The following is a 22,395-nucleotide window of genomic DNA, read 5'->3' on the forward strand; positions in this document are numbered from 1 at the left end:
TCATTTTAAGGGACATTTTAAAGGCCGTACTGTATTTTGCCCCACTAAACACACACACACACACACACACACATTTAATTTCCAGTTTCTTACAAAGAGAATGTAGAAAGCACTTCAGAGCACCATTTGTAATTGACAGGAAACACAATAGCAATAATAATGCCATTGATTTGGAAACACTGTTATAGGACTATAAAGTGACTACAGTAAAGAAAACCAGACCTCTCCAAAGACACCGCAGGGAAGTTCTACAGGAAGGCTAAGGGCAAAAAATAACTCATGCCATAACCTTAACAATATCCTTTTATTTTTCAGATTAAGAGCCTAATCTCACTGCACTTTCAGTGCCAGGCCTTGCAATGAAACTAACAGTGCATTCCTCTGCAAATCTACTCAGAAGTAAAACCCATTAAGTTCTATGGAGTTTACGCCCAGTGGATATAGGACTGCTGCCCAAAGCAGCAATCTTTGCACACAGCCTTGCTGAGGCATAACCCTCACTGAATTCAGCAGCAGTCACTTCAGAGTAAGCATTTGTAGAAATGGGATGCAGTCCATAAGAATACGGTCTGTTGGGTTGGACCAACAATCCCACAAAATTAATTCTTTCTCTTTCTTTCTTTCTTTCTTTCTTTCTTTCTTTCTTTCTTTCTCTCTCTCTCTCTCTCTCTCTCTCTCACACACACACACACACAATGCAAAAATCAATCATTCCAATTTGTTGAATGAATGAAACTAAAATCTTCTGCTGTGAATCAAACATGTTTCCAGCTGGCTCAAGTTATCAGGCTCCCTAAACCATCCTGCTGCTTGTGCGAGCATGTTCTGGAAGTAAAAACTTTACAAATGTCTTTAATTTCAGAAAGAAAGATGCCTTAATAAAATTAACAAAGGGGTATTTTCATAGCCAGGCTTTATGAAAAGAAACTTCGTGTGCTGCGCTGCCTACACAATGCTTCCCTGTCTGCAATACAATCCGAAAGAGTCTAAACGAAGACTATATTCTGCATTGGCAACCAATGTCTCAGCCACTAAAATAACCAGATTAGATTCCTGCCACAAATTAACATTTTTTTATGGTTAACATCTGAACTCTTAAAGTCTGCACAACAGCTTAATGCAATTTCTATTCTATGTCTGTCTGATACTGAACATCAGCACTTCATCGACTGAAGTTGAATATTTCTGCGGCCACACCTGAAAGAAAACCAGACACCGTATTTTGCCGAAAATAAAATCAAGGAAGATTATTTCTTGGACAGACAAAAAAAAAAAAAAATCAGGGAAAGAAGAAAATGTTTTCAAGTTTGCACTGAATTTTATTTTTTTTTAAGTTATGAGGGTCCACCCATGCATAATATCTAAGCAGTTTTGAAAAATCAAGCATTTATTAGAGGATAATGTATATCACATTCTGGTTGGAAGCCTTTAGTGGACAGAGTGCCAGTTCCTGGATTTTTTTCTGAGCAGGAAGGAAAGTTGGGACAAGATGCTCTCCTCACCTTCGGTGAGTCTCTCTCTTTATCACAGCAGATCCAGGGGTTGCTTTTCTGTGGGCTGCCTGCTAGAATGGAGAGCTCTTGGCAGATGCCCAAACATGGCAACTCCTGACCTGGGCCCTAAGTGTCACTTGCAAAAAACCAAACATATACACATGCCTTGGTTTGGAATATCTTTTTTGGAGCTGTGTCTTCACCGGGGTGTGAAGCAGAGAGGTGTCAGACCACTAGACGTCTCTCCTAGCGAACTAGTAAATGTTTCATCTGAATGGGGGTTGGACAAAGCTATGGGGGAAAAGCAAAGACTTCTGTGACATCCTAATAAGTTTTTGTGAGCTACCAACCACTTCATGTGTATGGGATGTAACTGGGAACTGCTAAATATGTGATATGATGAAATTCAGATTGGAGGTTGTTGAGGAAGTCTTTTAGCAATGTAAATACACCAGGGAACAAAAAGAACAAATTCTTTTATTTTGTGTGTTTTTATTGTTGTTAAGTTTTTAATGTTGTGACAAATGTAATGTTTTTCTTTGGTTTTTCCTGTGTGTTATAAGAGAAAACCAACCATTTTTTTGGAAACACCCCCCCCCCCCATATGTATGGAATGTTATCCTGAGGAACAGGAGAACTCAGGACAATATTTCCTGTATGTAAGGCACAACAGCAAGACTGTTGTTTTTAGTGCACAGACTAAATAATGGGAAGATAAATGCTTGAGCTTAGGGTAGACCAGCTGCCTGGGCACCAATATTTCCAGAAGGCCCACTGCCCATTCTCAGTGAGTATCATGGAGGAGCAGAGAAACAATATGAGAAATTTATGAGTGTGTTTTGCTTCCAGGTTAGGGAGGACCACTAGAAGCACCTTTCATCAAAGGTCCCCCAAATCCCTGGATCAGAAAAAGGAAATGGTTAAAGTATTCTTTACTACATGTGGGCATTTGAGATTTAAGGAGGAAGCACAAGGCAAAGAAATAAGGTGTCTTACAAGGAAAGTGTAGGCTGCCTACAGGTGAGGACCAGGATGAAATCATTTATGAAGCTCTTCCAGCAGCTCGGGCAAGCCATTTTCTCAGCCTAACCTTCACCCAGTTGCAGTGAAAATAAGGAAGGTAAAAACTGCAATGCTCCTTATGCACAATGAAACATGCCATAGAATTTGGGAGGAGACTCTAAATTGTAGCCAGCTATTAACAGAAGGGAGTTGTCCCTATCGACAACAAAAATAGCAATCCAAATACCATATTCTTATGAGCTGATATGGTGGTCCGTTCTGATTCACAAAATGAAATGGATATATAAAGGGCAGTGGAAATCGTGTCCCAAGTAATAATCTATCCAGATGGCAAATTGGTTGCATGTTAGATCATTGTGCTGCCAAGTGGCCAGGAGACTTCCACCCCATGTCAGTTAAAGATGTGTGGTGCAATTGTTGCCACCCATCTCACACATTTCATGTGTGGTTCCACAAGCCCAATCCACAACCAGAAATGGATCGGTGCATTTGCCTGATCTCCAAATGCAATCCAGATTGAGGCCATCCCAAGACATTTTGGGCACTGGAGACAGATACCAAGATGGCCTTGGTCTCCACCAAGGAAGAAAGTGATCAGGGAAGATCTACATGAGGAAGAAGGGAGGGAAGAAAGAAAGAAAGTTTGACACTGGGATCTGCTGATAGACCCTGCTGTCTGAGGTGGTCACCTCACCTTGCCTCTTGGGCCGGCCAGCCCATTTGATGGTATCAAATGGGTGGGTGGGCTTTGAGCCAAGAATGGGGCCATTTTATTCCACTTAAGAAGTTAAATATCTCTCCTCCTTTTTGAACCCAAATTGCTTTCATGAAATCCGTCTGTGTTGTGATATAAGGATATGAACTTGAAGAGTTTTGAAGCAAGAGTCTTTTTGGTGTCTTTGATGCGTACTTCCTCTCCCGGGGGAAAATACAAGGAAGAAAATGCATTTTTATTTTATAGTACCATTCAGGCCTATTTTGCTTGGTACCCAGCTTTTTTGTCTTTCTAATAATGAGGCGAGTAGTAACAATGCATAAATGCAAAGCCTTTGATCATGATTATATGCATAACACACATCTCTTACTATGCCATATATGAGACCTAAGACCTTGCTAGTCTACCCCAGAAGAAGGTGGATTGCTACGTCTGAAAAGGTTGTTCGCTATTTAAATAACTGGTACTATTAAGGTGCAAATTGCAACTTTTAAGTAATGATTGCTAATAGTCTTATGTTTACTGCCACACAAGGACTTTCATGAAAACAAAATCTGCATTATTCATTTCTAGCTCTGGTAAACAAAGTAAATGCAGCTGGTTGCTCCCTGTGTTGTACTTTTGAGCTTTTTGCTTCTTAAACAGGCAACCTATCAGGGCCCAGCAGAGACAGGAAAGAGAACCAAAGGGGGAGAAAAAGAAAAGTGCTAAGTCCAGATTTTACATTCCCCAGCAATACGCAGCAAATTCACAATTTGTAATATAAAATATGCACATCTTGACAAGCTGTAGGAGGAGAGGAGGGCTTAATCCTGTGCAATTGGGTATGAAAGCTATTTCCGATATAGAGAAATAAAAATGGAATTAACATATCAATTCAGTCTTAGTCCTAGCTTTTCCTCTCCCCTCAATTGTGTTGGGTCATGCAATGGCTGCTCCCCAGAGACAGCTGCATTTTTTATAATTCAGAAACAACATTCTCGGCCTAATGCTCATCTTTCTCACCACGATGTAATCCCATTGGCTACAGGAGAATTCCTCCCATCTCTCAACCAGGGGAGAAGAAGGGAATCAGACCGACAGTCTGCAAAGCACCTTGGGCTCTTTAGGGATGCAAGATAACAATGCACATGTAATATATCATTACAAATAAATGTATGATGTAATGTCAGCCACTGACCTAAAAATATTCAAACATCTGCTCAAAGAATTATGCAGACAATAGTTGGGGAAGCGGGGGGAGATCAGTGCTGTTGAGAAATGAGTCAAGGGGAACATATGTGTTTGACATCGCTGTTTTCCTGACTCAAAGTACGATTTAAACAACAAAAAAGGAGTTAAGGACAAAATATGCCATCATCAAGCCCAAATAGCCCCTACTTATTCACTTACACCACCAGCTTCATTGCAGCATTCTGTAACATACAATATAAGGATCTCGGGGCTTAACATTAATTATAGGGGGGCTGGAGGGGTGGAAATTGCCATGTAGGTAGATTTTCATCAAGCAGCGGGACATCCCTGCTGATTCACTTGCTTGTTCTCTCTAACCTTTACGTCGTTCATTAATCAAATGAGAAACCTGCTTTCGAAGTCAGTGCTGGGACGCAATTATTTACAGTTGTGCATAGGATATAATTTCAAGCAATGGCCAAAGCAGCTATGTGCAGGATCCTAATACCTTAATACCTTCCTTCCCCTTAGAGACCAGCTTCCTAAAAAGTTGCAAACTTTTCCGAAGCATAATCCACTGTCATAATCCAATGTCCCTCCCTGAGCATGCAGATTATTTGTTTGTTTGTTTTAAAGAATGACAAAGCTTGCATTTAAAAGAAAGCGAAAGAGAATACTTGTTGTGCCAAACATCTGGATAATCAATTGCTTCCTCCACACCTTCCTCATTCTGCCTAAGGCCATGTTGTGGCTCCTGGACCTCTGAGACGTCCTTCACCTTATAAAATAAAATCTGTATACTAGAGCAAGGGAAATGAAAACAAACATAACAATGTTGCATGGTGTTTTAAAGACACCGTGTAAACTCAAAGCAGGGCTTGCTCCGAAACAGTAGAAACTTGCTCTCTATTTGCTATGTTACATGTAACCTTAAAGAACCAGCCCCCTCATAACTTGAAACAAATATTAAACGGGGCAATAACTTCTGAAAGCCAAGCACATATTTCACAACATAATTATGGGATATCATGGGCCCAAGTTATTCAGACTGTCACCCAGCAGTTTGAAAACCTCTACAAAAAAAAAAAAAATGTTCCAAAGTTCTTTTCAGGGGAGTGGCATCTTGGCTAAGGACCAAGGATGATACCAGTGTAATTAACAAGGAGGCTGTTATCATGCATAAGATGCCTATTGTATGATATTATTTCCAGGTGGCACACGAACCTACCTTTTCCGGCATCCCTAACCTCTTAAATTCCAGCACACTTCAGGAAGAAGGAGTGTTCAAAAGTCCGACGAAAAGGAAAATCAAGGAATGTGTCCATGGCGGATCAGGGCTGCCAGCACCCACAATGGCAACAGAAATGCTTTCAAGAGACGTTGGAGTCTTAGTTTATAAAGAAGCAGAATCGTAGTACATAGGGCCTGTATTCATATGGAAAATCTAAACTTGTACCGCTAACAAGGAAAGCTTGGTTTCTTTATTTTTGGCAAATGCGTGCAGCAATAACCATGTGGCAATACTGTTACTGCTGTCCTAAATGTCTCTCAGCAGAGTGAAAAATAACCCCCATATAAGACTCTCGAAAGAATTGTCTCAATTATGCCTTTTGATTGTAGTCACCTAAACCCCTTTTGTATGAAATAATCGTAACTAACCTTTGGATTGCAATTATAATTTCTAATTTATAGACATATATTAGGGAGAATGGGGGGGGGGGGGGATTGCCGAAGGTTGAACTGGGTCAAGTTTGTAAAAGTTTGTCAAACCCATTCTCCCCTCCGAGATTAATTTTCACATTTGAATAGTCCTCAAGCAGTACTGCGCAAGATTTACTCAAATGCGTATCCTGAAACTTTCCCACATTTCAAAGCTATATTATTCAGTGTCTAATGGAAATGCAAAGTGTTATCTGATGATCTCCTGGCGGGGGGGGGGGTTGGAGAGGGTTTTTTAAAAAACACAACAACAACACAGCAACAACTTAGCTTCACTGTACAGCTCTAATCTAAGTGAACACAAAGAAGGAGAAGACAAATCCCACCCACATTAAAGCCAAACAAGATAATAATTGTGAATGTCTGGCTAAGAGATTCTAGAGGGCAAGACTTGCGTCACTGGCACTCAGGTTACCATAGTGAGTGATTTATTGATATGTATCAAGAATGAATAGATCAAAGGCAGCAAGATGACAGGTGATCAATCAAATGTCAAATCAAAGTTGGCAATCATCTGGAAACCTGATTTTTTCAGTGGGTGGGTCTGGTGGCAGAAAAAAAATGAACTTCCCAGCTGCGCTACCCAGAAACAAAAATCCTAGCAAACTATTCTCTCTGTCTCTGTCTCTCTCCATTAACCAACCTTACATTAAAATACATGCACACACCTAAAATCCACCTTAACATTGTGCAGGCCTCTCTGCTCCCCCGTTCCTTACTATAAGCTCAACTTTTCCTAGCCTCTCTTTCCTCCCCATTTGCAACCGAAGCAGAACACCGTCCCAAAAAGTTGCAAACTGCTGGAGCCGCCGGAAAAGCCCTAAAAAAGGCAAAAAAAACCCCCGGTGCATCTGACCCCCCCCCCATCATGCAGGCTAGAAACAGTTGCATTTCAACTTGAATAGCAGCGTGCAAGCGAAAGGAGTCCGAAAGATTAATTTGATTGGAATCTAAGGGGCTGCCTCCTTAACCGTCAGAACGTTCGTTTTATTTCCTGTTGCAGTTTCTTCTCTCCCCCCCCCCCGCACACTTTCTTTCGCCACTGATGATCAAAGGCTTGAACTTCAACCAGCGGGTTCATCAACAGAGACAGACAGCACCCCCCGCCCCCGCCGCCGCTATTTCAGAGGGAGAAAGAGAAAGAACTGAACGAGGAACGACGCTATGGAAATGGTGATTATTATTTTTTTTAAAGCAAAACATTACTCCTCTAGAGGCATGCAAACTGCAGTACAAAATAATATATATATATTAAAAATCCAAGAGCTCCTCGTTGCAAACCCCATAGCAGGGATGCAACGCGAAGATGATCAAAGGGGATTTGAGGGGGTTGGGGAGGGGAGACAGAGAGGAGGGGAGAGAGGTGAGAAACCATGTGGAAGAAAGTTGGGGGGAAAAGTTTAAGAGGGAGACAGGACCCGAGCAGCGTCGGGACGAGGCGGAAAAGCGGTCTTCTCCCCCCCCCCTCCGCACCTCCCCTCCCGCCCTTAAAAAATAAATAAAAATAAGCACCGGTTGGTGCGAAAACTAGTCGGCTTCCAGAGAGGCTGATTCAATAGTGTCCAAGTTGCAAAGGATGGGGGGGGGGGGGGAGGAGAGAGAGAAACAGAGAGGAAAAGATTGAAATAAAAATGATGGGGTTTTTTTTCTTCTTCCCCTTTTTAAAAAATTGCAAAGACAAAATCTCTCCAAGCGCGTCCCTACAATAAACTGTGGGGGAGGAGGGGAGGGCTTAAAGGTCTTCGGGAGACGCCGAGAGGGCTGCGGCGAGTGGGTTGGCTCCTTACCTGCTGCCCGTTTGGGTGCCTGCTGTTTCCTCCTTGGCATCGCTGTACTTTCTCCAATCTCACTTCTCTTTCCAGATCCGAGGAGCCTTGGAAGCTCGCGGGGCTTGTTTTCTGTCTCTCTCTCTCTCTCTCTCTCTTTCTGTGTGTGTGTGTGCGTGTGTCTGTGTTTTTTTTCCTCTCCCTTCCCCTCCCTCTCTCTCTCTCTCTCTCTCTCTCTCTCTCTCTTCCTTTCCTCCCTCCGCCGCTTTGCCTCCTCAGCGACCCACCGCCGGCAGCACTAAGCACCCGTCTCTCTTCTTTGGCACTTCTCTGACGAGATCAACCTGTTCGGATTCTGATTCTTAGGATTTAATTTTAAAAAGGAAAGGGAAACCGGGATGGGGTGGGGGGTGGGGAGCGGCTGCTTTTCTATCTCTCTCTCTTTTTTGGTCTTGTTTGAACTGTTGCAAGACTTGCTTTGATGCAAACATCCAGGAACATCAAATGCAAAAAAAAAAAAAAAAAAAAGGTGCCGGGATTTATTTTATTTTTGTTTTTTTGAAAAGTGATCAATAAATAGCAAAATATAGATATGCAAAATATTTTTTTTAAAAAGCAGCTCAGGCGGTTGTCCCCCCCCCTATTTCCTCTCTTTCCCTCTCAACCTCTTTCTCTTTCTCTCTCTATTCCCCCCCCCCCTTTCCTCGTCGCCTCCTTCGCGTAGATCTATATGGCGGATTGGTGAGTGTTGGCTGAGAAAACTGCAGGTTTGTTGCTGTCAGATGCCAGGTTGTGAGTGATATGGAAGAGGACAGAGAAGCTTTGGATGGGAGGAAATCTGGTGTTCACACACACGCACGCACATCCACACACATCCACACGCACAACCACACACGCACATCCACACACACACAGAGGCACAGGCAGGGCGAGGCGATGCCAGCGAACATCGATCCACTGAGCAAACTGTACATTAACAAACTCCTCCTCCGCGACCTGATGACAGGATGAAATTTACTCCGAGCAGACAGAAGGCAGTCAGTTTATTAAAGAGACAGGGCTTTGCTGATCACAGGCACTTCGGCGGGAGGGGGACGGAAGGAGCGAAAGAGACCACCTTATTCAAGCAATCGCTCCTTCTCCAGTGCCAACCTGTTTGTGTACTCAACTCACCTCTCTCCTCACCCCCCCCCCCATAATATGATCCTCTCCTGGGTAGCCCCCCTTTCCCATCACTGCAGGAAACTGGACCAAATTGTGCCAACCCCCCATCCCAATCAGGGCACTGGAAGATCTATTCCATGCAGGATCCAGCCTTGACAAGCAGCTGATCAGGTGAAGTGGACAGTGCATCTGAGCATGTTCAGAGTGCCTCACCCTTGCCAAGGATTGCCTGAGATATCTATACCCCTGCTTTTACAGATACACCATCCTGAATATTAGAAAGGGTTTAAAAACAAAAAAAAAAACCATACACCCTTCTATCTGATTCCCTCTCTTTCAGGGACACAGTTGGGAGGATGGTACATGATAAAGTTCTCTCTTTCCCACACTTTTGAAAATAGATTGCTGACAAGTTCTCACCATCAGAGAAAGACACCCAGGAGGTGTTGGGTTGCCTCTGGAACAAACTGTATGAAGTTTCCTTTATTTCCTTTTCCTCTGTTTTGCCCAGGTGTTTGGTGGCGATAGCCAGATGAAGGCTGTAGCTGCTTGCAGCTGGTAGGCAATGAGAGAAAACCCCTCGAAGTGGAGGAGGCTATGGAGAGGTGAGTGGGAGGAGGAGGAGGAGGAAGAAAGAAAGAGGGTGAAACAAGGGCAACACGATCCTTTAGGCTTTCCCTCCAAGAGCATCGCTTTGGCGTAGGAAGGAGAAGAAACAAAATGCGTGGACACCACAACGTGCATTTGGACAAGTGTACACATCTGGTGGGAGCCTCCTGCCCGTCACAGCTTCCTGCTCTGCGTACACCAAATCTCAGTGCACACGTGTTTGTCCGCCACACGATATGGCATACATACAGCTTAGCCACCTGGAAGTGATAACCGTGAAGGAAATCATCTTGTGTGAAGTGGCCCGAAGGAGGAAGTAACATTACAGTCCCACTTATCGGAGAGTGATCCAGATATATTGGAAACATCTGGAGGAGCGGCAGTTTTGGACGCGATTGTACATTCAGCTGCATTAATGGAGAACAGAGGAGGATGGAGGAAAAAAAGCAAAAAGCAGTGAGGTGTCTGAGGTAGCTGGGAGAGGCCGTTTGGTGGAGTGGATCAAACAAGGCTGGTCTTAGATCAGTGAAGAATCGCGGCTGTCTCGTGCCACCATCAGCCATTGATTGACCAGAATCTCCACATCAGCTTCTCTGTACAATGAGACGGGGTCATTATCTTTTGGTGTGCAATAGATTTAAATATCCACAAATGTGCAATAGTTATTCAGTGGTCCAGGACCAAGTGCTAAAGCTTTTGTGCATCATACCACTTTCAGCAACACAGTTGTTTTCTGGGAGTAATCCCCCCCCCCCATAAATAACAGTCAAAGATGCATCTAACAAGAGCTATAGACAAAAGAAAGCCTTACCAATTCTCTGCCAAAGAAACCAGTCTCCGTTTATGTTGCTGGAGCTCTTGACATTTTTTCTCAAGACAATGCTTCTTTTGCATGATACTCTGTTTTCCCCTGTATTCAGTCCACAGTTATTTTGTCAATGGGAATGTGAGATTCTACCACCCGAAACTAGAACCTCCATTGCATATATGAGCAGGATGTGGAATGTAGTTGTCAAACTGAGTTCATGGGGGATCCTTTGGACAAAGGCTTAGATGAGAAATCTTGCTTCTTTCCAGTGCCATTTTGGTGAGCTTTGGATGTATCTTATTTTTTCATTATTTAAAGCAAAGATTTCACCTCATCTTTTATCAAGATTTTTTTTTAAAAAAAACCCCAAATAAATAAATTGCAAATGTTATTGATTAAAAAAACCAATTATGAAACATAAAATGTTGCATTCTAGGACAGATGTATGTACAGATGTTAGGTCTTGTATGCAGTCACCCACATGGCATCAAAACAGACTTGGAAAACCTGTTACATTACAGATTAAGCTCACATTCACAAGGTATACTTCAGTATAAAGCATTCATTTCTCCCTAGAAATTATCAAGGGGGCATAGACATTATCAAGGGGTTAAACAATGTTTTAAAAATCAAGACAAGTCTCATGATAAAAGAAGCAGGGAGTGTAAAATGAAGACAAGCAAATGTTCCATTAGAATATTCTCTTGGGAGCCACCCAGAATCGCTGGGGAAACCTAGCCAGATGGGCGGGGTATAAATATATTATTATTATTATTATTATTATTATTATTATTATTATTAATTATTATTACAGCCTTTTCCAACTGTCTAGATGATTTGAACTACAATGCCCACCAGCTTCAGCCAGCACAACCATATGCAAAGGCTATTAAAATAATGGGATAATAAAATTATAGTCATTGGACCCCCGCCCCCCCCCCAATAAAGCAGGTGAGCATCCATGGAGAAAACTTTCCACAGCTGAGGTGCCATCACCAAAAAGGCCCTGATTTTCCCATCACTTTCCCTTTGGAAGCAGATGCAACTGGTGGGGCCCTGCCAAACTGATCATTCAGCAGTGCAGGTTGGCATTTGTCTGTCTCGAGAGACAATGGAGGAGTCTGGCAGTGTGATGCAGCATTAAAAAGGCTAATGCAATTGAAGGCTACATCAACAGGAACTTATAAGATGGTCCCTAATTTTTCGGCTTTGGTCAGACTTTACATTGAGGAGTGTGTGTCCAGTTCTGGGCACCACCATTTAAGGATATTAAAATACTAAAACATGTCCAGGAGGCAGGTGATAAAGATGGAAGAGATTGAAGGATTAGGGTACCATTAATGGGGGGGGGGGGAGACTGTTTGAAGCACTTGTCACATAAGATAATGGAGCAAATTTCTGTCACTCTAGATGAAACAATGGGTTCAAATTAGATGGGAGGAGATTTTGTCTAACAACAGAAATAACTTCCTGATGGTATGAGGTGCTTGACAGTAGGACGGTCGCTTTGAGGCTTTAAAGCTGAGGCTTTCTAGCCCTCCTATCAAAGATGCCATAGAGGCAGGATTCCCACATGAACAGGAGATTGAACTAGACTGCCTATGTGCCCCTTTCATTTCTATGATTCTAGCAAAGTCATAGGATGGAAGCAGCAGCACCAGGTCTCACTGCAGGAACAACAGCTTCAGAAGTCCCAATAGTAGGGGAAACTCTCTAGAGTTGGGTTTCTCTTGGCATGAAGGATGGTTTGAGGAGGAAGAAGGTAGTGAGATTAACTTGGGCGGAGAGCAGGCTTTTGAGGTGCTTCTTTTTTCTTCTTCAAATGTGCCTGTCAGATACATAGATCCAGCATCTGTTCTTGTGGAAGTTCTGAGAAAGCATCAGGGTGAAGAAGGGAAATCTGATTTACACCTTGGAAAACATTTGATGCATCCGAGAGCCATCTCACACACCAGAAAGTCTGATTCAAAGTTGTTAACTGCCGTTAAGAAGTCGGGTCCTTTGCAGAGTCCAGTGCCTCTGTGGCCACTGAAGAATGAAAGAATCAGTGCTAGCTGACTGCTGAATGTCCATTAAAGATGATGACCACATGCTGAAATGGTCACCTGATGCGCTGTTAATTGCCCAGAATTCTCTTGGAAATGTGTAGCAAAAGCTGCCCCATCTCAGTAAAAATAGTAAACCAGTCTGACTGCACAAAGGAGAAAGCAGGTGCAGGACAGGTCACCTCATACTGTAGGGTTACTATATTTCAAAAAGTAAAAACCAGGACACCCCCAAAATCAACGCTATCATGCTGTAAATGCACTCAAGACTACAGCAGCCAGGTCTGATATTTGGTTGGGGAAGCCCATCTTTCCATAGTAAACTCCCCTATGACTTGGGAGTCAAATTTTCTTGCCTCCTAGACCAGGCATCCCCAAACCCGGCCCTCCAGCTGTTTTGGGACTACAACTCCCATCATCCCTAGCTAACAGGACCAGTGGTCAGGGATGATGGGAAGTGTAGTCCCAAAACAGCTGGAGGGCCAAGTTTGGGGATGCCTGCCCTAGACAAAGGCCCCGGGTCACCATCAGCACCACAACAGAAAATAAGCTTTGCTCCTCTCATCCATTCCAGTCTATGATGTGACACCTTCTTAACAAATAAACATTTCCAACAGGTGACTGGGAGAAGGGGAAAGAGAACGACCACAAAATGCAATTTCTGAACTGGTTTATTATGGATGTTATCAGTTTTGTTTTGTTTTTAATTTACATAGTTTTTATTCAATTTTTCCTCTTTTATCCTCCAACCCATTTAGCACCCTTAGATTCTCAACCCCTTGGAGACTCCCCTATTAAAGTTTGGTGGAATCCCTGATTACCATTTAGTCCGGGGAAATTAAAATGATCAAACTGAAGGACCAGGGATAGGGGAGAAACAAAACTTTCCACAACACAACATTACTTAAATATGAAGCTTTTTTCACCCCTGGGCAAAAACTACATTTTAGGAAGCAAGCCTTGGATTTTCAACAGGTAAAAGGGCTGTGTTTCTGTGTGATGCACGACTTTTTGCCACACACAACCTGCAGGACCAGACCAAATACCTTTTCGGGTTCAGCAATCTGCTGTCTCAGCTGCTGCCAGATGTCTATGGAAAGCCCACAAGAAGGAAATGAGCATGATAGCTGACTGTCTCCCGGTCATGATGGGGATCATAACTGGTGGAGATCATAATATACAGCTTAAAGGGTTTTCTACAATCAAGCAGTATAAGAAAATTATGAAAGAAATCATAAATAAGCACTGTTTTAGAGCACCTATAAAATAAATAGTGCATTCCAATAAAGCATGGAGAGAGAGAGAGAGAGAGAGAGAGAGAGAGAGAGAGAGAGAGAGAGAGAGAACGAACTAGCTTTCCTTGGTGAATAAAAGACACTTTGAAGATGCTCAGTGGCACTCTCTACTTCACATAATCTAGAGCTGTTAAGCAATTTTGAAGATTGTGAGCTACTGTACTGACCTTGGATCAAATCAATCCCTTCCTAACAACTCTTGTGGAAGTAAACATTGTGGAAGTAAACACTGGAGTTACAATTTACAGGCATAAGTGCCTTGAAGTAGTCTGGCAAACGCTTGCTTCTAGATTCATCTCTTTCGTTCCTATCTTGATGCAGCTGGTCATGTAAATTGGCATGGCTACAGGTGTTACATAATCCTAATCCTGCATTTGTAAGAACTTGGACACAGGTGTGGGAAACACCTTGGAACTCTCTGCCTATTGATATAAAGCATCTGCCTTCAATGTACCCTTTCGAATGCCTGCTGAAAACATTCTTGTTTAAATAAGCCTGCCCAGATTAGAAGGTTCAGATAATTTTAATTTCTTTTAGAATTCTAACTTTGGTATAGTTCAGGGTATGGTTGCAATTTTACTGTTTTATCTTTAGTAAAAAGGTTTTTTTAAAAATAATAATCTAGCAATGTATACATTTTAAGAATAAATGAACAAACAATATCATTTTTCCCCCCTCCAGAGGTGGAGTAAAATACAAGAGTCAGATGCGGTTGCTATTAAGTCCTGCAATAAATGCAGCACCTAGCACACTTGCGTCAAATCAACAAAGCCACTTCTTGTGGAGGTGATGCATACAAGCAAATGCAACCTTGTTAGTAATAAATAGTTATTTATCTTACAAGACCATTTCTGGGTTGCCTTTGAGCCCTAACAAAGACTTCAGCCCCCTGCAAGGCCTTTTACAGTCAAGTCAAAACCAACAGAGCCAATAAAATCATGGCAATAATTTTAGCGTTTCAGAGAATGTGGCTGCAGGGGAGAGTGAGTGGGTGGGCTGGTTGACATTGGGTGGGAAGGTAAAATGGGCAGACAATTTCTGAGGTTGGTTTGGCCTAGAAAACAAGCCAAGGCATTTTCCAGTTCTTGCTTTTAACAGACTCTTGGCTTATTTTCCAAGTTGCTGCAATGTGGAGCCCAGGGAAAGTCACCCATTTGTACTGTAGACTCGTGCCAAAGATATAAATCATTTGCCCTAAAAATGAAATGAGGGTTGATAGCATATTATGAGGAGAAAAAGCAGCTAAAACAATTATGCACAGCATCACCACCATTATTATTATTATTGATATTAACATTATTCACAATTTAATCTTGCAAGGGTTTGAAACTGGCTGTGAGTCTACTGAAATAATATCATGGCATCTTACCCTCCACTGAAATCCGAACAGAAGCTTTCTGCACTTTTAGGGTTGCCATTTGAGATTTTGCCCCAAAAGCTCAACACCCCCCCCCAAGTTCATTTTCGCTGTTGGAAATATGGCAACCCTGTGTACTATTGTGGGATAATTTTGTGGTTTCTGAAGACCTTTGCTACTTGAGACACTGGATTGATTTTTCTCAATTTTTCCACATTTCTTTGGAATGCTCCAATTAGACTGTGTCTACTTTTTCAGCTTTCAGATACCCAAAATGAGGAGTACTAAAAACACAACTTGGGAATTCAAAATATATTTTGGTTAAATTAATATAATTTAGTTTTGCTTGCTAAGTGGAATGTGTGCAAAATTGCACAGAAATCATTTAAAATGATTGTCAAGTGCTTGCCGTTATATTATACATTGATACTATTTTTATTTAGTTATTATTATTGTAATTATTTAGCATGACCTGACATTTCCAGAAGGAAATTAAAATCCTTTGGTTTTCTGAAAGTAGTTTATGTGCTTTTTCACGAAGCACAGACTTAGCAAATGAAATGTTGTCCATTTACAAAAATAATAGCAGATTTGAATTCTTCACACCCAAAACCATATTTTTAAGACCCCTCACTGAAATGTGCAAAACTTAAGTTTCACCCCCTAAAATAGCACACCCAAATGCTCCATTTCACTTGTGGTGCCACCTTTTGTGACATAGGGGTCCAAATGTTGTGGATATAATATGGAGAAATCCCATGTCACAATTTGTTTCAGTACTGCGGATTTTACTTGAAGAAGGTTCTTTTCATAAGAGGTTCTTCTCATGATCTGGAACATGAGAATGGTTAAACAGCTTAAACATGGGTTGACAACTAGAGAATGGTTTATGTTATGTTATGTTATGTTATATGTTATGTTATGTTTTATGTTGTTGTTGTTATGTTGTTATGTTATGTTATGTTGTTGTTATGTTATGTTATGTTGTTATGTTGTTGTGTTATGTTATGTTATGTTATGTTATGTTTTATGTTATGTTATGTTATGTTATGTTATGTTATGTTATGTTATGTTATGTTGTTATGTTATGTTATGTTATGTTATTTTACACCATTGCTGTAATCCAAAGGGCATGTGCTGGTTCCACCATGGTATGCCACTCCTGTGACTGTAGGTTTCAATATGCAACGTAAGAAAAAAAATCTGTGAGCGTCTTAGGGAAGGATAAAATGCAGAGGCAGACTTCTAAGTATGGCAGTAATGAGATGGAGTCCTATCCTGGATTTTCTTTTTTTAAAACACACACACAAAAAATAAATGGAAGCATTAACAAGGCTTGGTTGAGAGGAGATCTACAGATTTATGGCTTCCTGTCTCCACCAGCAGATGTCATTGTGGCTGGCAGAACAGAATGCCTTTTAAGAAGGATTGGGGGTGGGATTACAAAGGCTGGGGTGGGGTGGGGGGAGAAGAGAGAGAGAAGCAAAATCTGGTGTCCATTTTTATACATCAGCCAGAGTCCGTTTACAATTTTGAGCAGAACTGACACTGCACAGGATCTGCAGGCTTGCTCCTTCTGCTATTTATAACTAAGTAGGGGAAAGTAGTTTAGCTTTATTTTTATTATTTTTTATTTCCAAGTCTGGGGAAAAGCCCACACGAGTTGCCAAAAGGGGTTTTGCACATTTAGTGGCACTGATGATGATGGAGAATAATTAATAAATAAAGTAGTGAGTAATCAGCCCTGCATTCCCTCCCCCCTCCCCATCACTTGTCCAATGGAACAGGCTTGACTGGGATTTAAATGTTTTATTCTGCAGTTGAAACTATAGATTTTGGAATGAAATAAATGACACCTGCTTTTTTTCTAATTACACTATATTTTCTTCATCTTGTGCTTGGCAAGATATTTATGACTTGGCACAAGTGGGTCCTCAGACAGAATAGGAGTGAAAACAGCCAGAACGTTTTTTAAAGCAGAGGAGGACCTATTTGGAAATTGCATTGACTGTTTTCAAATAAATGTACTGTACTTTCTCTCAAGGATCCTCCTGAATCGTCATCATCATCACCACATTGCCAACAAAGGTCCGTATAGTTAAAGCTATGGTTTTCCCAGTAGTGATGTATGGAGGTGAGAGCTGGATCATAAAGAAGGCTGACCGCTGAAGAATTGATGCTTTTGAATTATGGTGCTGGAGGAGACTCTTGAGAGTCCCATGGACTGCAAGAAGATCAAACATCTCCATACTGAAGGAAATCAGCCCTGGAAGGACAGATCCTGAAGCCGAGGCTCCAATACTTTGGCCACCTCATGAGAAGAGAAGACTCCCTGGAAAAGACCCTGATGTTGGGAAAGATGGAGGGCACAAGGAGAAGGGGACGACAGAGGACGAGATGGTTGGATAGTGTTCTCGAAGCTACCAACATGAATTGGACCAAACTGCAGGAGGCAGTGGAAGACAGGAGTGCCTGGCATGCTCTAGTCCAGGGGATCACGAAGAGTCGGACACGACTAAACGACTAAACAACAACAATAGTAATATCTGGTTCTGCATGTTGACTGTGGACAGTTCTGATTGGCTAACACCCATAATGTCACCAGAAAACTTCTGCTCAGACCCTAGAGATATATCTATGAAGATGACACCAGCCCACCTGTTGGACATGTGGGTCAAGCTTTGTCTGGCAGCCAGAACGGAAAAGTGCAGAAAACCAGCCAGCGGCTACATTTCCCTATTTATGTGGGCAACAGCCAATGGTAACAGACATTTACCCAGAACCATAATTTCAGCCAAAATGATGTGGAAAAGCTTTCCTCAAAACATAATAAAATTGCCTAGGCAGTGAAGTATCCCCAGGACCCTGCAGTGACTCTGTTCATCATGGACAAAAAGAATTAGAGGAGGTCTTTTCTGTGCTTGGGCAATGCTCTGGAATGTTCCTGAATTTTTGGTCACTTTTGATTTGAATTTGCCCAGGTCCTGACTTCTGGCTTTGTTCCTTGACTCCAGACCTGATCAGCTCTAGTCCTTGGTTCCTCTTATTCAGACTGCTGAAACCCTACAAACTTGTTTAGAAAGAGGTGCTGTGGGTTAAACCACAGAGCCTAGGACTCTGAGCCGTGACGGGGTGAGCTCCCGTTGCTCAGTCTCTGCTCCTGCCAACCTAGCAGTTCGAAAGCACGTCAAAGTGGAAGTAGATAAATAGGTACCGCTCCAGTGGGAAGGTAAACAGTGTTTCTGTGCGCTGCTCTGGTTCTCTAGAAGCGGCTTAGTCATGCTGGCCACATGACCCGGAAGCTGTACGCTGGCTCCCTCGGCCAATAAAGCGAGATGAGCGCCGCAACCCCAGAGTTGGTCACGACTGGACCTAATGGTCAGGGGTCCCTTTACCTTTACCTTTACTGTACAATAATTAAGTGAAATAGAATAAACCTTGCTTACGGTGTTTTTAATCCCTTTTTTAAAAGCATAAGACAATTAGGAAGTAGGGTAAGATGCAAAATAAAGGGTTGAGTATGAAAAAAGTATTTTTTGGGGGGGGAGTGGGGGCTAAGTGGCAGAACAAACCTAGATTGATACCCTCTAAGGTCTGAGATGCCCTATGATCATTTCTGAGAGCAAAAAGAGCTTAGGCATGCTCGAAGAAACTGGCATCTCTGACATTGCCACTCAGACAAAACCATATCACTTGCTCAGGCATGAAAGCTTTCGCAGGGTTTTGTTTTTTCTCCCTTAAATGTCAAGGCAAGATAAATGGACAAATGTAGTTTACACATACCACGGGTGCTTGTCGAGTAAACAGCACAGAGCAAGCTTAACTGAAATATCAAACCCGGCTAAAAGAAGCAAATACATTTCGTGGCATTTTAATTGAAATGTAACTTTTTCCCGAGTTCTCCTGCTGCACTCGACGGGGGGGGGGGGGGAGAGCGAGAGAGCACATTGAGGAAAGGACAAGGCTTGCTTAATTATGAATAATAACAAACGTTTGGGGAGGTTCTCAGTAAACGCTGCAACAGCTCAGCAAGGTAGGCCAGTATCAGGGTCTAATAACACATCAAGGGTAAATAAGAAGATAACAGTTCCTTCGGCATTTTTATTTTTCAAAGAAAATTTAATATTTTTTTGGAAGCCGCCCAGAGTGGCTGGTGAAGCCCAGCCAGATGGGCCGGGGTATAAATAATAAATTGTTGTTGTTGTTGTTGTTGTTATTTATTATTATTATAGCAGCTTGAGGAAGTGGTCATTTTAGCAGAAAAGTGGTGGGGAAGCCCGAGTGCTTAACCCTTTGCCACCAGCTATTTCCCCTCTCTACTGAAGACTTCCAGGTATAAACATGTACAATAAGCCGTATTTCTTAAAGACACCAGTCCCCTTGATTTCCCAATGAAAACACAACCCTGGGTGAGTGTGACGTCTAACAGTACTAAGCTACATGTGAGATCTGTGGCTGCATCCCCAGACATTTTCTTTTGCAGAAATGTAACCATGAGGAGGAGGGACATGGGTGGCGCTGTGGGTTAAACCACAGAGCCTAGGACTTGCTGATCAGAAGGTCAGCGGTTCGAATCCCCCTGACGGGGTGAGCTCCCGTTGCTCTGTCCCAGCTCCTGCCAACCTAACAGTTTGAAAGCACGTCTAAGTGCAAGTAGATAAATAGGTACCGCTCCGGCGGGAAGGTAAACAGCGTTTCCATGCGCTGCTCTGGTTTCACCAGAAGCGGCTTAGTCATGCTGGCCACATGACCCGGAAGCTGTATGCCGGCTCACTTGGCCAATAAAGCGAGATGAGTGCCACAACCCCATAGTGGGCCACGACTGGACCTAATGGTCAGGGGTCCCTTTACCTTTACCTTAACCATGAGGAGAGTGGGAAACACGTCTCCCAATAACAGCAGTGGGGTGAAGAGAAGACATTCAAAACATTTTCCCTTCCTGATTTTCTGCTTGGTATATGGGGTGGGGGAGGTTAACAGCAACCCAGAAGGTGATTTTGATCGGGGGGGGGGGGGAGAGAGTGAATCTGGGGGAGAATTAAATGCCCGTTCCTCCAGCACCAGTCACCGCTCTCGTCAAACTGGACTGATCCAGTTGTAGATCATTAGAAAAAAGGAAGAACTATCCAGGCTTTCACATATCAGCTGCATAGCATACAGAATGGCCTATCATAACTTGATGCTCTCCAGATGTGTTGGACTACAACTCCCATCAGCCTCAGTCAGCACTTAAGAATACCTTCAGGGTCAGGGCAGCTATACATCTCTTGGGCTGTTCAAAATGTAAAGCAAAGCTGATTGTTGACACTAAAATATACATATTTTTCACAATTAATTTGGAGCAAGGAATGTAGGAGGGTACAGCCATTGCAGTTTGGCAGAGAAGAAGAAGAAGAAGAAGAAGAAGAAGAAGAAGAAGAAGAAGAAGAAGAAGAAGAAGAAGAAGAAGAAGAACAACAACAACAACAACAACAACAACAACAACAACATCCTGCCCGCCCTCCCAAAGGAGCCCAGGGTGACAAACAAATCCATAATTTAAAATCAAAAACATTCCCATATTGTGCCAAAGATCTGAAGAGTGGTTTCTCAGAGCAGGGGACGGAAAACAACTACAGCACAGTTTCCAGGAGATTGTTTATGAGAATGCCCTTGCGGTATCTCCAAGCTGGTAGGAGATCCGTCTAAAAGCTGCTCCCTACATTTCTTCATTATTATGGTCATCATCATCTTGGAAGCTTTGATGAAGCCAATTTATGGCGGGCTATAAAGGCAATGTCACTCCTTGCCAATTTTTTTGCTGTGCAAACTGTGGGACAAATCCTGCCAGGGCCGTGGATGTTTATGACAAGAATTGTGCCTCTATTGTCATCCACCCAAGTCCTTTCTTAAAAGATGGGACTCAAGAAGCCTCCTGTAATTAAACCTTGCATTCCAACAAAGTTAAAGAGTTTGACTTCATCAGGCCCCAGTGAGATGGCTTTATGAATCCACTCCCTCTCGAGGCCTGCCTGGGTTGAACTCTTGACGCCACCACCAAACGGATCCTTCATTTTATTTCCATGGCATGTCTGCTGGTTGTTTGCTCAACATGTCAATAATTTCCCCCAGTGCTTTTTCTTCTTTAAAAAAATGTTTAGGGGTACTCTCATTTTCCTACTCATGTTGAAATACTGCCCCTCAATGAGGCCAAACTTAGATTCACAAAATGTTTAGGGTTATGCGTACCGCTGTGTACGCCCAGAAAAAAAGCACTGGTTTTCCCTCCCCAGTGGTGTGGGTGGTTTCACAGATGGTGTGGGTGGCTGGCACATTCATTACCCGAACAGGGTCTTGTGACCCAACATAATTCTTTCAATGCATGGTGGGTGTCCAAATCTCTCTAGTAATTAGTGCTACTCTTGCACCTTCCTAATCATTTGGGGCCTCAAGACTCTAGGGACTCAGTTAGATTGGAAAAGGAAAAGTGATTTATATGCGTTGTATATGTGATATAGCATTGTGCCACCAGATGGCGGTGTGGAGTCCCGTTTTTCTCTACCTGTTTTCCCTGTTTAAATTTACAACGCGTTTAACAGAAACGCTTCTTTGATGTGTGTAGATCGAGCCTATGATAGCATTCCCCAACCTGGAACACAGGAAGCTACCTAATAGTATGCAAGGCCATCTACGTAGCTCAGGATCGATTGCATTGACTGGCAAGAGCCCTCCACAATTTCAGACATAATCTGTTCCACCTGGGATGTCAGAGAATTCTGATGGAAATGGAAATAGAGGTCGAAATTACTGAAGTTTGTTTCTTTGTCCCATGTCCAGGATGGAAATCAGTCCAGCAAATATAACTGGCATTTCCTGCTGCTGTTTTCAGTTGACAAGCAATAAGCAATCGATGATATTCTCCCCTCTCCATATGCATTGCACTTCCTTCGTACTGAAATGAATTGTGTGGAATAACATACAGAATTAATTATGTAAACGTCTGTCTCAGAGACAAATAAAGTAGGGTTTGCATACATCCTGAAGTTTCTGAACATAGCCCGAATACAGCAGTCGGAAACAGTTCTGGGTGGAAATCACTGAAACGTCTGGGAAAATCGGAACATACGGCAACCCATATTGGAAGGCTAGATTTTGCCGAATTTCCTTTTTCAAAAGCTCAAAAACTTCAGGTTTTTTTAAAAAAAGATTTTGCCAAAAAAACTCAACAACTTTGTCCCCCCCCCCCACC

The 22,395-nt window shown here is 42.5% G+C and overlaps 1 protein-coding gene and 1 long non-coding RNA gene across 4 annotated transcripts in view; one reads left to right on the top strand and one right to left on the bottom strand.

Moving 5' to 3' along the window:
• TSHZ2 (teashirt zinc finger homeobox 2) overlaps positions 1-9,546 on the bottom strand; it is a 344,424-nt gene extending 334,878 nt beyond the window's left edge. For 2 of the 3 annotated variants that reach the window (XM_083744171.1, XM_083744172.1), the window contains exon 1: positions 7,911-8,515. In XM_083744171.1, coding sequence (XP_083600297.1) covers positions 7,911-7,950 — 40 coding nt within the window. In that variant the 5' untranslated portion in view covers positions 7,951-8,515. Of the gene's footprint in view, positions 1-7,910 lie in introns of all 3 variants that reach the window. The other variant, XM_083744170.1, reaches the window with a different exon arrangement.
• LOC310847233 lies at positions 7,018-10,874 on the top strand. Its single transcript, XR_014565703.1, has 2 exons — positions 7,018-7,296; positions 9,565-10,874. It is a non-coding gene; the product is annotated as an uncharacterized lncRNA (long non-coding RNA).
• Positions 10,875-22,395: the final 11,521 nt, after the last annotated feature.

The sequence above is a fragment of the Podarcis gaigeae genome, assembly GCF_964106915.1.
Source record: "Podarcis gaigeae genome assembly, chromosome: 6".
NCBI lineage: Eukaryota > Metazoa > Chordata > Lepidosauria > Squamata > Lacertidae > Podarcis > Podarcis gaigeae.